We start from the raw sequence: 19969 nt of genomic DNA, 5'->3' as shown, positions 1-19969 counted from the left end.
ACCTTTTTCTTAGTTCGATCCTTTTGGTAATATCTCGATCTAGTAGAATAAAATTTTAGTATGATCTAGTCTTGAGTTTTGCTTTATGTTCCTTCTATGTAATCGAGTCCGTGAGCTATATATAATAAAGATTAGTTCTGAGTCAAGGGCTTGATTATCTTACTATGATCTTGAGGGAATAAAAGAAAGAATAAAAAGAAGTAAAGAGATCATATTGATCTTATGGAGAGTAATGACTTCACATATAAAGAGTATGATGAATAAAAGTTGTTGAGAGTTGACAAACATAGTTTTGGTCATCGTTGCAATTAATAGGAAGTAATAAAGAAAGAGAGGTTTTAACATATAAATATACTATCTTGGACATATTTTATGATTGTGGGCACTCATTAAGATATGACATGCTAAAAAGTTGATATTGGACAAGGAAGACAACGTAATGAGTTATGTTCTCTTATATCTGAAATAAAGTATATTGTCGTGTGAAAGATCGTGGATGTCGCCTAGAGGGGGGGTGAATAGGCGCTTTAAAATAATTACGGTTGAGGCTTGAACAAATGCGGAATAAACCTAGCGGTTAATTTGTCAAGCACAAAACCTACAACAACTAGGCTCACCTATGTGCACCAACAACTTATGCTAAGCAAGAAAAACTACTTAGGTGATAGCAAGATATATGACAAGAAACAATATGGCTATCACAAAGTAAAGTGCATAAGTAAAGGGCTCGGGTAAGAGATAACCGAGGCACGCGGAGACGACGATGTATCCCGAAGTTCACACCCTTGCGGATGCTAATCTCCGTTTGGAGCGGTGTGGAGGCACAATGCTCCCCAAGAAGCCACTAGGGCCACCGTAATCTCCTCACGCCCTCGCACAATGCAAGATGTCGTGATTCCACTAAGGGACCCTTGAGGGCGGTCACCGAACCCGTACAAATGGCAACCCTTGAGGGCGGTCACCGAACCCGTACAAATGGCAACCCTTGGGGGCGGTCACCGAACCCGTACACTTTGGCAACCCTTGGGGGCGGTCACCGGAACCCGTCAAATTGCTCGGGGTGATCTCCACAACCTAATTGGAGACCCCGACGCTTGCCCGGAGCTTTACACCACAATGATTGAGCTCCGAACACCACCAACCGTCTAGGGCGCCCAAGCACCCAAGAGAAACAAGCTCAAGGGTACCAAGCACCCAAGAGTAATAAGCTTCTCAACTTGTAACTTCCACGTATCACTGTGGAGAACTCAAACCGATGCACCAAATGCAATGGCAAGGGCACACGGAGTGCCCAAGTCCTCCTCTCTCAAATCCCACCGAAGCAACTAATGCTAGGGAAGAAAATGAGAGGAAGAACAAGAAGGAGAACACCAAGAACTCCAAGATCTAGATCCAAGGGGTTCCCCTCACATAGAGGAGAAAGTGATTGGTGGAAATGTGGATCTAGATCTCCTCTCTCTTTTCCCTCAAAAACTAGCAAGAATCCATGGAGGGATTGAGAGTTAGCAAGCTCAAAGAAGGTCAACAATGGGGGAAGAACACGAGCTCAAAGGATAAGGTTCAACGGGGAAGAAGACCTCCTTTTATAGGTGGGGGAAAATCCAACCGTTATGCTCACAGCCCGCACAGAGCGGTACTACCGCTCCAAGGAGCGGTACTACCGCTAGGGCGGTAGTACCCCTTTGAAAAACAACAGCGAGGAGGCAAAAGGCCAGTAGAACCGCTGGAGCGGTACTACCGGTACTACCTCTCGACCTCACGGTACTACCGCAAGTGGTAGCGGTACTACTGCTTGCGAGCGGTACAAAAAAATACTTTCGTGCCTACTTCCGCTGAGCAAAACACGAGATTTTGGTCCGGAGCGGTACTACCGCTCAGGAGCCGCGGTAGTACAGCTCTGGAGCGGTACTACCGCTCAGGAGCCGTGGTAGTACCGCTCCAAGCGGTAGTACCGCTCCCAAGAGCGGTACTAAAAAATTACATCCGCAGCAGCCCCTTTAAAGGACACCAAAACTGACACAATTTCTGCAAACGGACTCCGAATTCGACGAAACCAAGTTTGTTGGAAAGCTAGCGACAAGGGCTAACACAATCTTGATAGAAATACCAATAAGAAGCAAATGAGAAAAGGCCCAAAAGAAAATGGTGAGAACCCTTCCTCGGATAAGATCAGCAAAACTTCCAACATCGAAAACATCATAGAAGACGCATGCAAACTCCGTTTTCGATGAACTCAAGCTTGTCATCAAGATGACCATAAGCTCTAAGACTCACAAAGAGAACCAAACAAGAACCAAGAAACATGATGCAAGGATGCAATGGTTTGAGCTCTCTACGAACGATGCGATCAAGCTACTCACTTGAGAGCCCCCCTTGATAGTACGGCTATCGATCCTATAACCCGGTCTCCCAACTACCACCATGAGACCGGTAAAATAGAAAACCTATCAAGGGCAAACCTTTGCCTTGCACATGGTCCACTTGAGCTAGATGATGACGATCTTGACTCCCTCAAGTTGGACCACCTTTCTTGATTGCGTTGGCTCGATGAAGTCTAGATGATTACTCCCCCATAGTCCACTATGGGTGAGCCACTCTTCGGCACATCTTCACAAGTCCATTGTCACCACAATGGACGGCAAGCTTCAAGCACTTGATCTCTTCGTGATGCTCCACTTGAACTTTCACACGGCAATCTTGATGACGATCACCACTTGATGTCATCCTCTCCATGGGTTGAGTGATATCTTCCTCTTGACGCAAGCCCATGAACACGTACCTAACCCCACATAGAACTCTCACATAGACCATGGGTTAGTACACAAAGCACAATGGACAATGCTTACCATACCATGGGATCACTTGATCCCTCTCGGTACATCTTCTACGCTTTGTGAGTTGATCAACTTGATTCACTCTTGACTTAGTCTTGATCAACCTAGAATCTTTCCAACTCTCTTCATTTGGATGATGTCTTGAAGGTAAACATGAATGATCACACAATCTTCTTCTTCAAGACATGCTTGCAATAAGCTCAACTCTCACATGACCAATCTTTGGATAATTCCTTAATAGCACCTTGGTCAACACAAACTCTCCTTGAAACCAACACATGTACTCCAAGAAAAGCCTATGGACAAAACCTTCAAATATAACTCAAGGCAACCATTAGTCCATAGAGATTGTCGTCAATTACCAAAACCAAACATGGGGGCACCACATATTCTTTCATCATGGATCATCCAACATGTTGAGCTTGCCTTTCCCTCTCATGCTAGCCAAATTCTTTGCACCAAGTAGAGATACTACTTGTGCTTCCAAATATCCTTAAACCCGGTTTTGCCATGAGAGTCCACCATACCTACCTATGGATTGAGTAAGATCCTTCAAGTAAGTTGTCATTCTTGTATGCAATAAAAAATTGCTCTCGAAATATGTATGATTTATTAGTGTGGAGAAAATAAGCTTTATACGATCTTGTGATATGGAAGAAATAAAAGCGACGGACTGCATAATAAAGGTCCATATCACAAGTGGCAATATAAAATGATGTTCTTTTGCATTAAGATTTCGTGCATCCAACCATAAAAGCACATGACAACCTCTGCTTCCCTCTGCGAAGGGCCTATCTTTTACTTTTGTCTTATACCTTATACAAGAGTCATGGTGATCTTCACCTTTCCTTTTTACATTTAATCCTTTGGCAAGCACCTTGTGTTGGAAAGATCCTGATATATATATCCAATTGGATGTAAGTTAGCATGAATTATTATTGTTGACATTACCCTTGAGGTAAAAGGTTGGGAGGCAACACTATAAGCCCCTATCTTTCTCTGTGTCCGATTAAAACTCCATAACCATAAATATTGTGTGAGTGTTAGCAATTGTGAAAGACTAAATGATAGTTGAGTGTGTGGACTTGCTGAAAAGCTCTTATATTGACTTTTTCCGATGTTATGATAAATTGCAATTGCTTCAATGACTGAGATTATAGTTTGTTGGTTCTCAATGAAGTTTATGATTCATACTTTACATTGTGAATAGATTGTTACTTTAGCATAAGAAATCATATGACAATATATATATATGTTGCTGTTATAAGAATGATCATGATGCCCTCATGTCCGTATTTTATTTTATCGACACCTCCATCTCTAAACATGTGGACATATTTTTCGTTATCGGCTTCCGCTTGAGGACAAGCGAGGTCTAAGCTTGGGGGAGTTGATACGTCCATTTTGCATCATGCCTCTATATCGATATTTATTGCATTATGGGATGTTATTACACATTATGCCACAATACTTATGCCTTTTTCCTCTTATTTTACAAGGTTTACATGAGGAGGGAGAATGCCGGCAGTTGGAATTCTGGGTTGAAAAATGAGCAAATATTAGAGACCTATTCTGCACAGCTCCAAAAGTCCTGAAACTTCATCGAGGCAGTTTTTGGAATTAATAAAAAATATTGGCGAAAGAATCAACCAGAGGGGGGCCACCCACCATCCACGAGGGTGGGGGGCGCGCCCTACCCCCTGGGCGCGCTCCCTGCCTCGTGGGCCCCCTGGCAGGCCTCCGGTGCCCATCTTCTGCTATATGAAGTCTTTCACCCTGGAAAAAATCATAAGCAAGCTTTGGGGACGAAACACCGCCGCCACGAGGCGGAACCTAGGCGGAACCAATCTAGGGCTCCGGCGGAGCTGTTCTGCTGGGGAAACATCCCTCCGGGAGGGGGAAATCATCACCATCGTCATCACCAACGATCCTCTCATCGGGAGGGGGTCAATCTCCATCAACATCTTCACCAGCACCATCTCCTCTAAAACCCTAGTTCATCTCTTGTATCCAATCTTTGTCCCAAAACCTCAGATTGGTACCTATGGGTTGCTAGTAGTGTTGATTACTCCTTGTAGTTGATGCTAGTTGGTTTATTTGGTGGAAGATCATATGTTCGGATCCTTTATGCATATTAATACCCCTCTGATTATGAACATGAATATGATTCGTGAGTAGTTTCGTTTGTTCCTGAGGACATGGGAGAAGTCTTGCTATAAGTAGTCATGTGAATTTGGTATTCGTTCAATATTTTGATGAGATGTATGTTGTCTCTCCTCTAGTGGTGTTATGTGAACGTCGACTACATGACACTTCACCATTGTTTGGGCCTAGAGGAAGGCATTGGGAAGTAATAAGTAGATGATGGGTTGCTAGAGTGATAGAAGCTTAAGCCCTAGTTTATGAGTTGCTTCATAAGGGGCTGATTTGGACCCATATGTTTCATGCTATGGTTAGGTTTACCTTAATACTTCTTTTGTAGTTGCGGATGCTTGCAATAGGGGTTAATATAATTGGGATGCTTGTCCAAGGAAGGGCAGCACCCAAGCACCGGTCCACCCACATACCAAATTATCAAAGTAACGAACGCGAATCATATGAGCGTGATGAGAACTAGCTTGACGATAATTCCCATGTGTCCTCGGGAGCGTTTTCCTTCATATAAGAGTTTGTCCAGGCTTGTCCTTTGCTACAAAAAGGATTGGGCCATCTTGCTGCACCTTATTTACTTTCATTACTTGTTACTCGTTACAAATTACCTTATCACAAAACTATCTGTTACCGATAATTTCAGTGCTTGCAGAGAATACCTTGTTGAAAACCGCTTGTCATTTCCTGCTACTCCTCGTTGGGTTCGACACTCTTACTTATCGAAAGGACTACTTGTGGGTCATCAGGCCGCGCCATGCGTGATGAGGACATCATCACCGCCATCATCACCGGCCTCGACAGCGACTACGAGCCCCTCATCACAGCTGCTACCACCCGCCTTGAGGGCATGTCGCTTGGTGAGTTCTACTCCCATGTGATCGCCTTCAAACGCCGCCGCGAGTACAACGCCGCTCGTCTTCATCTTCAGCCCGGTGGCTCCTCCGTCAACTAAGTCGCCCGGGACTCGAACGGCAACAACAACAACAACACCAACCGGGGCAAGGGCAACTACCGCGGCAAGGGTCACGGCAACTCCGGAGATCGCGGTGGCTACAACAACAACTCCCGCGGTGGTGATCGCGGGAACCGCGGTGGTGGTGGCACGCGCCAGCAAGGCGATTTTGGTGGCAACCGTGGTGGTGATCGCGGTGACTACGGCGACCGCGGTGACAACCGCGTCTAGTGTCAGCTCTACCGTGGCCCTGGGCATTACGCCTGGGAGTGCGGCCAGCGCTACAACCATGCCTTTCAGCCTCCACAGTCCAAGATGGCAGGGCTTGTTGCTGCTTCTCCCCCGTCCATCCTAGGTGACCCCGCCTGGTTCAATGACACCGGGGCCACGGACCACATCACCGGCGATCTGGATCGCCTCACGGTCTGGGAGAAGTACCCAGGGAGAGATCGCATCCACACAGCCGACGGTTCAGGTTTGCACATAGCTCATCGTGGTCATGCAATTCTTCCTACTCCTTCTGCAAATCTCAAACTCCGTAATATCTTGCATGTTCCTAATGCTGACAAGAATCTCTTTCTGTCAATCGTCTTGCCATTGATAACCGTGCTTATCTAAAGTATTACCCTACTCATTTTCTTATGAAGGATTTGATCACCAAGAGGGTTCTACTTCAAGGCAGATGTGAAAACGGGCTTTACCCCATTCGGCCATCATCTCACCATGCCCTGTCTTCGATTAGGTTGTCAGCTGAAGATTGGCACGCAAGGCTTGGCCACCCGTCCACTCAAGTCGTTCAACATGTTTTATCATCCAATAAACTATCTTCTTGTAGTCGGTCTATGACCCATGTGTGTAATGCATGTCAACAAGGCAAAGCACACCAGCTTCCTTTTCCTAGAACCTCAAGTGTTTCTTCCTTTCCCTTAGAACTTATTTTTTAGGATGTGTGGGGACCCGCCAAAACATCATCTGGTGGGTTCCAGTACTATGTCTCATTTATTGATGATTATAGTAAGTTTGTGTGGATTTATCTTCTCAAAAGAAAATGTGATGTGTTTGATGTTTTTCGTGACTTCCTTGCTCAAGTTCAACGCCTCCTATCTCGAAAGATCTTATGTGTTCAATCTGATTGGGGTGGGGAATACGAAAAGCTTAGCAACACATTTTTTCGTCAACTTGGCATTATGCATCATGTATCCTGCCCACATACACACCAGCAAAATGGTTCAGCTGAGGGGAAGCACCGTCATATTGTTGGCATGGGGCTATCTTTGTTATCACATGCGTCTATGCCGCTACGTTTTTGGGATGAGGCCTATCTTTCGGCATGCTATCTTATCAATCGACTTCCTAGTCGTGTCATTGGAAACCTTAGTCCTATGGAGAAGTTGTTTAACACCAAACCAGACTATACGTCTCTTCGTACGTTTGGTTGTGCTTGTTGGCCCAACATGCGTCCCTACAACACACACAAACTTGCTTTTAGATCTCAACAGTGTGTGTTCGTTGGTTATAGCATTCGCCACAAAGGGTATAAATGTCTTCATCTGCCCATAGCCCGCGTTTACCTCTCTCGTGATGTCACGTTTGATGAGAAATTTTTTCCTTTTGCCAGCCCTTCTGCCTCCCCCATACCACCTCGAGTTGCAGAACATACCATCCTGTTATTTCCGCATGAACACATGAATTATGGCATATCTGCTTCGTCTACTAACCTGGATGCAGGATCTACCCTGGCGCAGACGATCCCAGGTGCAACAGCGCCTGCCTCCCAGGAGGATCCTGGCACAAGATCCAGAGCGGATCCAGCCTTGGATCGCGCGGCACTTGCCGACAGCGATGCAGCCTCCCCTGCGCCAGGCGAGCGCTGGGCGCTGCCCCGCTCGTTGGCCCACATGGCGGCCTCGGATGGCCCGGTCGCCTCTCCACCCGCCCCGTCCCCCTCAGTGGCGGGGCCCGTCTCTGGCCCGGTTCCCTCCAACCCCGACCCGCCACAGGCTGTCGTCCACGTGCCCCCTCGCCAGCCGGTGGGCCGGCCTCCTTTCGCGACAGGCTCACCAGCGTCGTCTGGATCCTCCTCGGGATCGCCGCCGGATCCATCTGCTGGGCGTGTAGGCGTCACGGGATCCCAGGGTGATCTGATTCCCTCCTCAGCTGCTTGCGCCCCCGGATCTTTTGTGCCTGGATCTATTGCACCTCCTGCCCATGCAATGGTGACACGCACACGTGATCATACTCGCAAAGTCTTGCACCGTACGGATGGTACCATCAACTACGATTCGTCTCGACGTTCGTTTCTGGTCTCCAGGGAACCCACTGATCATCGTGAGGCCATGGCATCTCCTGCTTGGCGTGCTGCTATGCAGTTCAAGCTTGATGCACTCCGTCACAATGGCACATGGACCTTGGTTCCACCACCACCTCATGCCAATGTGATTGACTGCAAATGGGTTTTCAAGGTCAAGTACAAGGCTGATGGCTCTGTTGATCGTCACAAGGCTCGCCTTGTTGCGAAAGGGTTCAAGCAACGGTATGGTCTCGATTATGATGATACGTTCAGTCCGGTTGTCAAACCTGTTACTGTTCGCCTGGTTCTTTCCATTGTTGTCTCTCGAGGTTGGTGTCTGTGACAGTTGGATGTTCAGAATGCATTCCTTCATGGAGTTCTTCAGGAACAGGTGTATATGCGACAACCTCCTGGATTTGTGGATCCTGCGGCTCCTCGATATCTGTGTAAGCTCAGGAAAGCTATCTATGGACTCAAACAGGCCCCTAGAGCCTGGTATTCTCGGTTAAGCTCTCGGCTTCTCCAACTTGGTTTCTTCACATCTAAGGCAGACACTTCTCTGTTTGTCTTTCATCATGACAATGTCACCATGTTCATGCTTGTTTATGTGGATGACATCATTGTGGCCAACTCATCGCCTACTGCAACAACAAAGTTACTTGCTAATCTTCATGCCACTTTGCTCTCAAGGATCTTGGTCCCTTGCATTTTTTTCTTGGGGTTGAGCTAAAGTCGTCGCCACGGGGGATTGTTCTCTCTCAACAGAAGTACATTGGCGACATTCTTCACCGTGCTAACATGGAGAGTTGTAAGGTTTCCACTACTCCCATGTCCTCGAGTGAGAAAATCAACAAGGATAGCGGGGCACCTCTCTCTCAGGATGACAGTACTAAATACTGCAGCTTGGTTGGAGCACTCCAGTATCTGACATTGACCAGGCCGGATATTTCTTTTGCTGTGAATCGTGTTTGTCAGTTCCTTCATGCCACGACAACTATTCACTTCTCGGCAGCTAAAAGGATCTTGAGGTACTTGAAGTATACTCGTGGTATGAGTCTATCCATCAGAAAGTCACCTTCCGTGGTGTTGAGTTGCTTCTCTGATGTGGACTGGGCCGGGTGCAGTGATGATCGCAGGTCTACAGGAGGATTTGATGTTTTCCTTGGTCCCAATCTTGTCTCTTGGAGCTCCAGAAAGCGGGCCACAGTCTCTCGATCAAGCACGGAGTGTGAATATAAAGCCATTGCCAATGGCACGGCTGAGATAATTTGGATACAGTCAGTTCTTGGAGAACTTGGAATCTTTATGTCACGACCTCCAATCTTGTGGTGTGACAATCTGGGTGCCACTTATTTGTCTGCAAACCCAGTGTTTCATGCCAGAACCAAGCATATAGAGGTGGATTTCCACTTTCTTCGAGAAAGGGTTGCATCGAAAGCATTGGATGTTCGGTTCATCTCTTCCAAGGAACAAGTTGCTGACATATTCACCAAACCACTAGCTGAGGCGCCATTTGTCTCTAATAGATACAATCTGAATCTTCATGAGGGAAGTTCAGATTGAGAGGGGATGTTAGACTTTATATTGGTGTGATCTAGGAGTCTGTTGTTATCTGTACTTATCTCCTGTAACAACTTGTGTAACCTGTGCCCTAGTTGCACCCATATATATACATATACATCCCAAGGCCACCGTATTGAGTGTGCCGATCCAATCTACTTTGGGAAACGTTTACAGCCGGTGCGCCGGCCGAAACACTCGGCTGGTCGCACGCCAGCCTCGCGATAGTCCACAATCGTGTGTGGCCCACGCTTGCGCAAAAGCCCAACCAACCCTTTTTTATTGGCCCGCAACCACTTCTTATCCATCCAGGCACTTTTCCTTGTCTCCCTAGCATGGCCTTCGTCTTCCTTGTGCTCTCCTGCAAGCAGCTCGCGCTCCTCCCCCATGGCTCTCGTCGGCCCTTGCTCCGCCCACCCTAGAGGACCCTCACCGAGCTGCTCTATCCCCAAGCACACGCACCCTTGTGAATCCCTACTCCATTCGTCGCCGGTGTTGGGCGGGAAACGACTGCGTGCAGTCATGGTCGTTAAAAACGACGAGCTCGGGCGACACTGGTTCAAATGACATCGCGAGGGAGGGGTGTTGCGACCGTTGATGTGAGATGCTGGAACCAGGCGACGAAGGAGCTGCGACCCGTGGCAAAATTTGCTACAACCAAATACGGCGAGGGTATGACCCGTGACGGCGACGACATAGTTTTTGTTGCAACCGTCATCAGTTTTTGCTACTACTGATGTCTACAATTGCTACCACTGGCGACAACATTTCCTACATCCTCCACGATGATGGTGCAACCCTGGCAGCGGCGACGACGGTTTCTTGCTGCAACCGTTGTCAGTTTTTGCTACTACCGGCGTCGTTGTTTGCTACATACTTCATAGCTTAGCTGCGACGTGCGACGATGGCGACAACGTTTTTGCTACAACTGCCGCTGGATTTTGCTACATCCATTCGTGGATTGCGACGACGGTTTCTTGCTGCAACCGTTGTCAGTTTTTGCTACTACCGGCGTCGTTGTTTGCTACATACTTCATAGCTTAGCTGCGACGTGCGACGATGGCGACAACGTTTTTGCTACAAATGCCGTTGGATTTTGCTACATCCATTCGTGGATTAGCTGCAACCCGCGACAAGCGGCGATGGCGTTTTGCTGCAACTATGTTTCGGCTTTGCTACCACCGGTGAAGATTTGTGCTACATCCATGCATTTTGCTGGAACCATGGGCTGACAGAAAAACTGGACCCGTGAAGACACAAGCTCCCCGGCGGTGACCACGACCAGGCGGGGGTGTTGCAGCTGCGGCGGAAAAATGCCTGAATCGCGGTCCGCAGATGCTGGAAGCATCGACAATCGGTGCTACAAGCAACATCGTCGATGGCCGGAGGCAACGGAATTGCGACGGCTTCATCGCTCAGCTGCGGCCGACGACGGAGGTGGCTAGTTGCGATCTGCGAGGGCGGGTGCGGCGAGGTGCAACCTGATGCGAGGTTAACGGCCGGCGAGGGGCGGCCCGTGGTACGGGAGACAACTCCCAGGGCGGGGGATTTTTTCCGGGGGGATCTCGTGTTCGTGGTGTTGGAGGGTGAGGACAACGCGTGCGGGGCCAGCTGGCAAAATCGAGCGGCCAGGGATGTGCGGATCGGGCGGCTGGCATGCGACCGGCCCAAATTTGGGCCGATGCGCTGGCGCAGATTAGCGCCCATCTACTTTCCCTTCGTTTCACATCGGTTCGCCCCTTGATGAATGCACGAGATGGAGATTTTTTTGGAACTGCAGAGGCTTCCCCTTACTTAACAAGCTCTTCCAAAGTTCACCATTGTGGCCTACCTCCGAACATTTGGAGGTCCAGAGTCCAGACGCTAGGGTCATGGCGGAGGTAGTTCTGGCTTGCGTTCAACAAAAAGAGCTCGAGTCTACCTCAAGATTGGACAATTTTCCGGTCCCTTTCTTCTTCCGGCCGCTAGTCAAACAAGGTGTTTTACACCTTACCGATTTTATTCCCAGTAGAGTAAATCTACTTACCCATTTATTTATTTTTGTCATATATATTACTCGTAATTTTAAAACAGTCACTCGAGGCCATTCACAATCTTTTTTTTTAGCAGAAGAGGCCATTCACAATCGCTTACCAATTTCTAGTGCATTCTTAGTTCTGTTCATGGGTAAGGACTCGGCCTCCATTGCTAGCTTGTCGTCATCCCCTAACCTTGATAATTCAGGTGCAAGAAACCAAACCAAGTAAAAAAAACCTGTCACCCCTCTCTTTCTACTTGTTGAGATCTCAAAGGCTATTACAGGCCTACTGACAACCAAATGTATAACTCCTTGCAAAAAAAAAAACAAATATATAACAACAGTAGGTGAAGTTGCTATGCTTATGAACAAGAATCTGAATTTGTCTTTCTAGAGAAGGGCGACCATGCATGAACACGAGTAATTTATAAGCAGCAAAATGGAAATGCATATACTCCAAATTAAGCACATAGATCCAACAGCCACAATAATTCATGTCCCAGGGTATTCCTCAAACTGGGAGCGGACAGGCAGTTCTCCTTCACACACATGCATGGATTCCACCACAAAGAAAGGAACCAACCTGTTTTTCATGCTCCAGAGAGTAGGTGGTCTCCATGCCCTGGTCTGGTGACTGCCAAAACGGAAGGCAGGATTCTTGCGAGGCAGGCGGCATGATGACTGGTAAATGAGGCAAACAAACAGAGGCGTGACATCAGCCTCCACCAATCGATTCTTACAAGGCTCTCCACAGGCAGGCATTTGGAATATTGGATTAGATAGAAACTAGGGCGAAAACAAAGGTACTGTTTACTAGATCAGTTTCAAATCACCTAACAAATCACAATCTTTTTTTCCTACCGCTGGTGCCATACCAGCATCGAAGCTACCATTAGGAACCCCCCCTAAGACCTAATCATGAGTAACTGTTCCGGCCAACGATGATGGAAATAAATTAACACAAGCCTGAGTTTATAGGCATCAAGTTCAGGATCATGTCATGGCTTCATTGTATCAATCTCTTGGCTAGTTTGAGGGAGACTGCTGCTGCTCTTCAGGGGCCTCCTCGGCCTGTTGCCCTTGAGGCTGCTGCCACGCATATGCCACTGGATGACCCTGCTGACCACCATACATCATTCCTACTCCGGGTACCTGTTGTGCTGGCACATAGTAATAAGGAGGATATGCATCAGCCGGTGCCCCTAGAGCAGCTGGCGGCAAGCCAACCCTCGGAAGCCCAAGGCCTTCCTCCTTCATGTCATCCCTGGGAATGATGTCCACCAAGAAGTCATAGATGTCAGTCCTGGTAATGGCAGCGGCAATGTCATTCTTCTGCAAGGTCCGGCGCTTGTTCTCCTCAGTGTGCATCCATGACCTGAGTGTCAACTCTAAGATAAACACCTCGCATGCCTTTGCAAAGACAACAGGAGCTTCTGCGGAGATCATCCGGACATCCTCGTCAGCCTTCATTATCTTTTTTATCCTTGCCAGTGGTAAGGTGTGGTTCTTGAAGTCAGTTGCCTGCTCAATCTCTTCCATTTGAGTAGCCCAGAACTCACGAAGTTGCTGCTGCTGCTGTTGCTGCAGTTGTTGATGAAATTGCTGGGCTTGTTGGTAAACCAGTTGGTGCTGAGCACTGAGTTGAGCTGGATTAGCGGGGAATGGCACTGCTGGCTGCGAGCCGGGAGGAATGGCGGCAGGCATGGCTGGAGCTGGATAGGCAGCAGGAGGAGGATATGCTTGTGACCCAGCAGTGGCCACACCCACCACAGGCTCAGGCTGCGAGGATGGCTCCATGTAAGATCTTGTTCGTGCAAAGCCAAATATCTTGCAAGCACTGCGCAAAACAATAAGGTATTGAACAGTTAATTTTCATCTAGATTAGTTAGAAAGATCAGAACAAGTTTACAAGAATGGAAATTCATAAATGTATCGTAGATGAATGGGAATTCCATCTTATAATGTGAACGAAGGAATCAAAGCAATCAAACTCAACATTTAATCTGAAAGGTCCATTGCAGTATTCCAAACACAAAAAGATTCTCGTTACACATGAAAAGGTGAAATTAAAAGGATTAAACGGAAAAGCAGCAGCAGAAATGAAATCGAACAGACTACATGTAAATAAAAGTCACAAGTTCCCATCAACCTTATCCCTAATATGTGTCATAAAAACCTTCATAATGCAACTATCAATTGACCTCAATATTTCATCACTGAAGGTTGATCGCAGTATTCCGAACAGAGAAAGATTATACCGCTACACATAAAGCAACTGAAATGAAAAGGATTTAAAGGCAAAAGTATCATCAGAACACAAACAGCAATGGATAAGAAGTTTCCTTCGCAATACAACAATCCATAATTTGCAAGTGTATGTTTGCATAACCAATCAATCCCTGCTAAAATTGGTTAAGGAGTATGGACAAACACAGAAGAGTCCAATATTTGGACTACTTTAACAAAGCAAGTTAGATGGATCGGTACAAATCATACAGAAAGTTCAGAGCTTCAAATCATCCATGTACACCACATGTCTAAGGATTTTCAGTGCAAGCAGGTTCCGTAGAACACACAGAAAAGGCACATAAACCTACACCTTCAGTTAGGACTTGGGAGTCTCCAGAAAGGACTGGTATGTATAGCTATATATTCCTCCTAAATTAGTAAGGCAGTATCATGTACTTGCATTAACCAGGAGCATTGAATTAAGTCAATATCACACCTAGATGCCAAACCTTGTAAAGTTCAACTACAGTTAAAAGTGGAGTGGCGTGTAAAAGGACTTCTTTATTTCCTGATGGCACAGCTTACTTTTACAAACTTTGACGATGTAAAGGACAAAGTTTGTTTAATTAAACCTACTACATCATCAAGTTTGTCACATATAACCAAGACGCCAAATGACTTACGCTTTCTTATCCTCACTTTTCACCATCACTTGAAAATGATTTATTGTATTCTCCCAAGTAAGCTAAAGGCAGATAACAACTGCCTTAATAGTATTTCTTAGAACATATAGCAATTGGGCTGCTTAAAACGATTCATGTGTTTGACGTGGGCAAAGGAGACCTGGCGTCTGTCGTGTCACCATGACATAGAGACACGGCAGGGGCATATTTCGATACCTTCCAAAAATCAGACTGAGAAACGTATGCAACCAAAAATATCGTTCACAATACGTTGGCATAATCAATGCGTCGGACATGTGGAGGGGTCGACGCACGCCGATACTAATTTATAGAAGGTTGAGCTTTCGTGGAGCCAATCCCAACTAAGCCTACTACACAGCGGAATTTGTCTCTATCACAATCTCACCGGATTGGCGCTGAAGATAAACAGAACAGCGGAAGCGCCCACTGTAAATCTCTGAACTCTCATTTTGCTTTAGTGGAAAAATCGCGCTGGCAACTGAATTTGATGCATACATCCAATTCCTTAGCTCACATGTACGAGAATCAAGTCTGTCACACAAGTTAGTTACACATACATAGGAAATCTAACGAAAAAGAGCCATGCCTAAGAGAAAACATAACTGAACTAGGTCAATTACGGATCACTCGGGCGCATGCAGTGGAACCGTGCCCCTGGTGATGGGCCGATGGTTATGGAAGAATTATGACACTCTTCCGTCGAAGAAGACGCATCAACACCATCAATTTCACAACCGAAACCATCGCCGAATCGCACTTGCCCTACGAATTCAGCAAACGAGAAGCCACCAGCAGATCGCAAACACGACATGCGCGAAACGGGGAAGAAAATTCCGGATCAATCTAGGCAGGCGTGCATGCGGGAATTGAACGGGATCACGCCCCGCGGACAAAAAAAGTTGGGGAGGGGGGAAAGTTCGTTACCGAGAACCGCCGGATCTCCGGTGCGGGGAAAGGAGGACGTAGGAGACGGCGATGGGGGCGGTGAGGCGGCGGCGAGGAGGGCGGTGGTGGTGGCGGCGGAGGGGTCCCTGTCTCGCTGCTCGCTGGTGGATTCTCGGAAGCCCTCGGCGGAGGCGGAGAGAGAGAGACAGAGAGTCGCCCTCGGTCAAGGACGAAGAGAAGAAGAGTCAAGGGAGAGAGAGAGAGACTACTGCAGGCAGGGGTTTTTATGGGTCGTGGGCCGTCTGGGCCTGTATGGAAAGATCTAGCCAGACCCATGTATCTGCATGGGCTGGGCGCAATTTTCATTTTTGGAAGAAAGACACTGCTTGTCAATTTCTCAAAAAAGGAATCCGTATCATGTACTGTACATCAAGAAAAATCGGTAAGAGAACATATAACTAAGCTGCAGTTCTCTTCGCCCAGTTTTGCAAAAAAAAATCCATTTGCCCAGAAAATATAGAAAGAAACTAGCAAGACAAATCATGGGAATTACGCTTTGGTTCATGGTTGTAGGTACACCCTATATGGGGATACCTTTAATAATTAAAAAAATTCAAAATAGGTAAGAACTATTTTTAGAATAAACTTGACTTACTGTTGCACTAGTATATAAATTTTCACGGGAAAAAAATCAATGTTGACTTCACAGTGTAAAAGACAAAAATTATTTGCTATTATAGGTCACTATTCACAGTATTTTGATCAAAAATTTGTCTTCTTTGAAAAGAAGTCAAAGGGGGATTTTCTTTTTATGGAATTTTCTCACGAGTACGTACAATAGAAGGTCAAGTTTATTTCAAAAATATTTTCAAATATTTTTTATTTTTTGTTGAATTACTAATTTCTTTTTCTATATAGGGTGTAGATGTCCCCATAGACCAAACGGCCCCTCCGACAAATCATCTGCATTCATGTAGTACAGCCACTAGGTAGAAGCACCGAGGCAGGAGCGTCTGTCAACACACACACACACACAGCCATATCGCCTGGTCGGAAATCCCAGTGAAAGTAAAAAGCAGCACCGGAATCCTGTAGAATCCCTGACCGGGATGCATTCGGTCCAGTGGCCGGAACGCGTCCCATCAGCCTGGGCAAGCATCGGATCCGAGGAATCCTGACGGTGACGGGGCGCACCATAATGCCGTTACGCGTCGATGTCATGGTCGGTCTCGCCGGCCATGGCAGATTGGCAGGCATCTTCTCCTCCTCCATCTCCGCCCCCACCACCACCCCGAAGCAGCCGGTGCGGTGGTGGTGACAGCGACAGATCACGGACGGGACTGCGGAGCCGTGAATTCCATTTCCAGGGCCAATTATTGCGCCACCACCACCCCCGACCGTCGCCCATTCCGCTCCCACCCAGTGCCATGGCGGTGGCGTCACCGCCGGCAAGTACCACCGCATTCATGGCGCCTCTCGGCCCCGTACGTCCCCCCTGCCCATCGGCATCTGCCTGCCACTGCAATTACAGTACTCTCGACCCTATCCTCGGCAGCTCAGAATCAGAAATCTGAATACGGTCCTTGAGAATCCGATCGAGCATGGCATGGCATGGCACAACTCGATCGACCGAGCAATGGCGTTCTTCTCACATACATACAGTACTACAGTATTAATTTACAAGCATCGTCGTTCTCCCGACCGAACTTTCCCCTACGGAAAGGCTCTTCTTAAATCGAATTAAAACAAGCTGCTGCCTTTCCATTCCAGAGGTTGAGGAAAAGGAACCCGAGGAGAGAGAAAGGGAAGCTACTGGCGACGGGACGGCTAATGGCTGGCGGCGGTTGGCCGGCTGGCGACGACGAGGCCGTTCGGGGCGGGGACGACGGCCGCGACGGCGGTTGAGGACGAGGTGGCGCTGCCTGGCGCGAGCACGAAGCGGGACGAGAAGGTGTAGCTGTAGTAGAGGCTGGCCGCGTCCGCGTCCGGGTCGGGGTCGCCGAAGCCGCTCTGGTCGAAGTTGCGCGCGTAGCTCAGCGGGTCGTACTGGCACCCCCGGAGCGCCCCGGCCGCCGACGAAGACGACGACGACGCCGCCGGCCTGGCAGCGCACAGCGCCTGCCTCCCCTGGCGACGCAGCCGGCGCACCAGGCGTCCGAGCCCGCACCCGCCGCCGCAGCACCGCTGGGCCGCCGGGCCGACGATGCCGCCGCCGCCGCCGCGCCGGCAGGTCGACGTAGCCCCCGCGCCGCTGCCGCCTTCTACCATCGCTGCCGCCCACGTCTCTCCCTCTCGCTCCTCGCCTCTCCGCGACGCCGCGTGCGCGACCGTGTGTCCAGTGCAGTGTGGCTGTGGGACTTGTGCCGGGCGCGCGTGTGGGTTATTGGTAGGTAGACGTGTCCGTGACCGTGATTTATAAAGGTCCGGCCAGCTGTGGCCGCCAACCCATTCGCGCAAACCGTTTGCGAACTGAGGCGGTCCGGCCACGGAGCAGTGCAGCCTCCGTGAGTATTTTGGTGTCAAGCTGGGGAGGATGAGACCCGTGCACCCACATCGGGGCAGGGAAGATCTTATCTTTTCTTTTTCTTTTCTTAGCAAAGAAGATATTTTATTTTTCTTTTCTTAGGAAAGAAGATATTTTCTTTTCCTAGAAGTAGAAGGCCTTTTTCTTTTTCATACATACCTTGTTCACAGTGTCGATGACTTGCAGCACTGCCTCTTCAAATGTCGTCGTGTGAAAGAAGTGTGGTCTCAGCTGGGACTTTTAGATGCCATTCAAAGAGCAGTTGATCAGAACAAATCAAGCTCAGTCACTGCGAATATCTTATCAAAGCTTGATTGTTGTTTCGGATGGAGTACATGTGGCCGAACTGGCTGTTGTGGCGGCGTGGTACCTTTGATGGCAACGACGACAACTTGTGAAAGGAATCGTGATTCAAAACCCTGAGAAAACAGCGCTGCCTATTCGCGTCCTAGCTACAAATTACATCAGATCGGTGTCTCCAAACTCCCGACTTAGAAGAAAGAACATATGTGGAAGAAAACCGTCTCATGGACTGATTTGGAGCTTGTGTATGATGAACGGGTTGACTTTCTAGCAGAAGTGACTTGGTTTCTTCTACATATCCAAGATGTTGATTCAGCGGAGCTCGGGGCAATTAGAAATGAAATATACTTGTTGGCAAATTTGGGGTGCAACAATGTGGAGATTGAATCTGATTGCTCGTTTGTGGTGGAGGCAATTCAGCAAACGGATTCTTATCTAGGACCCGACATTGCATTGGTCTCTAAACTTAAGCAGATGGCAATGAACTTTGCCAAAATATCATTCAAACACTGTTTCCGGGAAGCTAATCAGGTAGCAAATGAGCTAGCTAAGCATTCTTTTAGTGCTAAATTTTCGGGTTCTTGAGATGATGCAATCCCTAACTTTTACTTGTGAACGACATGACCATCATATGAGAAATAAAGTCTATTTGTTGTAAAAAAAGAAGAAGAAGAAGAAGAAGAAGGCCTTTTCTCTTCCTACAAGTAGAAGGTAAAGACGATATATTAGAAATGTCCAACCTTACGAAACCATTTTCTAAAAAGCAGCAAATAAAATGCCATGTTGTATATCAAATTATCAATGATGTCTTCCTCATGAAGTCGTCGGTGGCAGTCGCACGTAATGAGCAAATCTCCATGCCGCCTCTAGAACTCCGAAACATCCTTGGAGACAGATAACAGTCTTGAGGCACGGGATGAAAAGTTGCCGGTCGGAACCAGGAGAAATCAACGACAAGGAAGTAAGGTTGAAATCATCGTCCTATAGAAAGGACGACATAGGTCCCTAGACAACCACCACGATTCGATCAGACAGAACTGAAATGCCTTACCTCCTCTAGATCTTCGAAACATCCTCGGAGCCAGATAACGGTGTTGGCGCACGAGGCGGGAAGTTGTCGGTCAGAGTAAGAAGAAATTAATGACAATGAAGATAAGGATAAGATCACCGTCCTAGAGAAGATGATGATGAATGGGCCTAGACAATCATCCTCATCTGACCAAAGAGAACAAAATGTCCTACCTCCTCTAGATACCCGGAACAACCTCAGAACCACTCCCAATGGAAAAACCTCCATAATTCATAGCAACAGTAAAGAAATCCCTTTCTTCATCACCTACATGGACATTGCAAATTCAGACGATCAGATAATGTGCAAAATTCAGGTACTTTGCAAAATTGCAAATTTCAGTTAGCATGGTCAAGTTCGGTTAACAAGACCACTTAGCATGTGCAAAGACAGTTCAACAAAGTTAAGTTAAGTTAACACAATATTGTTCACACATTTAGTTAGCACATCG

The 19969-nt window shown here is 47.5% G+C and overlaps 2 protein-coding genes across 2 annotated transcripts; both read right to left on the bottom strand.

Moving 5' to 3' along the window:
* Window positions 1-12565: 12565 nt before the first annotated feature.
* Window positions 12566-15892, bottom strand: LOC109774481 (nuclear transcription factor Y subunit C-4). The gene is made up of 2 exons (XM_020333206.3): window positions 15662-15892; window positions 12566-13641 (listed from the first exon to the last, which is right to left on the bottom strand). Exon 2 carries the CDS (start codon window positions 13599-13601, stop codon window positions 12831-12833), a length of 771 nt encoding a protein of 256 aa, XP_020188795.1. The 5' UTR covers window positions 13602-13641; window positions 15662-15892; the 3' UTR covers window positions 12566-12830.
* Window positions 15893-17249: 1357 nt separating this feature from the next.
* LOC109774482 (uncharacterized) lies at window positions 17250-18785 on the bottom strand. The gene has a single exon (XM_020333207.4). It carries the CDS (start codon window positions 17888-17890, stop codon window positions 17450-17452), a length of 441 nt encoding a protein of 146 aa, XP_020188796.1. The 5' UTR covers window positions 17891-18785; the 3' UTR covers window positions 17250-17449.
* Between the last annotated feature and the right edge of the window lie 1184 nt (window positions 18786-19969).

This window comes from Aegilops tauschii, chromosome 6, assembly GCF_002575655.3.
Source record: "Aegilops tauschii subsp. strangulata cultivar AL8/78 chromosome 6, Aet v6.0, whole genome shotgun sequence".
Lineage (NCBI taxonomy): Eukaryota > Viridiplantae > Streptophyta > Magnoliopsida > Poales > Poaceae > Aegilops > Aegilops tauschii.
Note: the sequence above shows the minus strand (reverse complement) of the source record. Positions and strands in the feature narration are given on the sequence as shown.

Coding starts and splice junctions, on each gene's coding strand:
- LOC109774481 (XM_020333206.3), bottom strand. CDS start 13,601: ATGGAGCCATCCTCGCAGCCTGAGCCTGTGGTGGGTGTGGCCACTGCT.
- LOC109774482 (XM_020333207.4), bottom strand. CDS start 17,890: ATGGTAGAAGGCGGCAGCGGCGCGGGGGCTACGTCGACCTGCCGGCGC.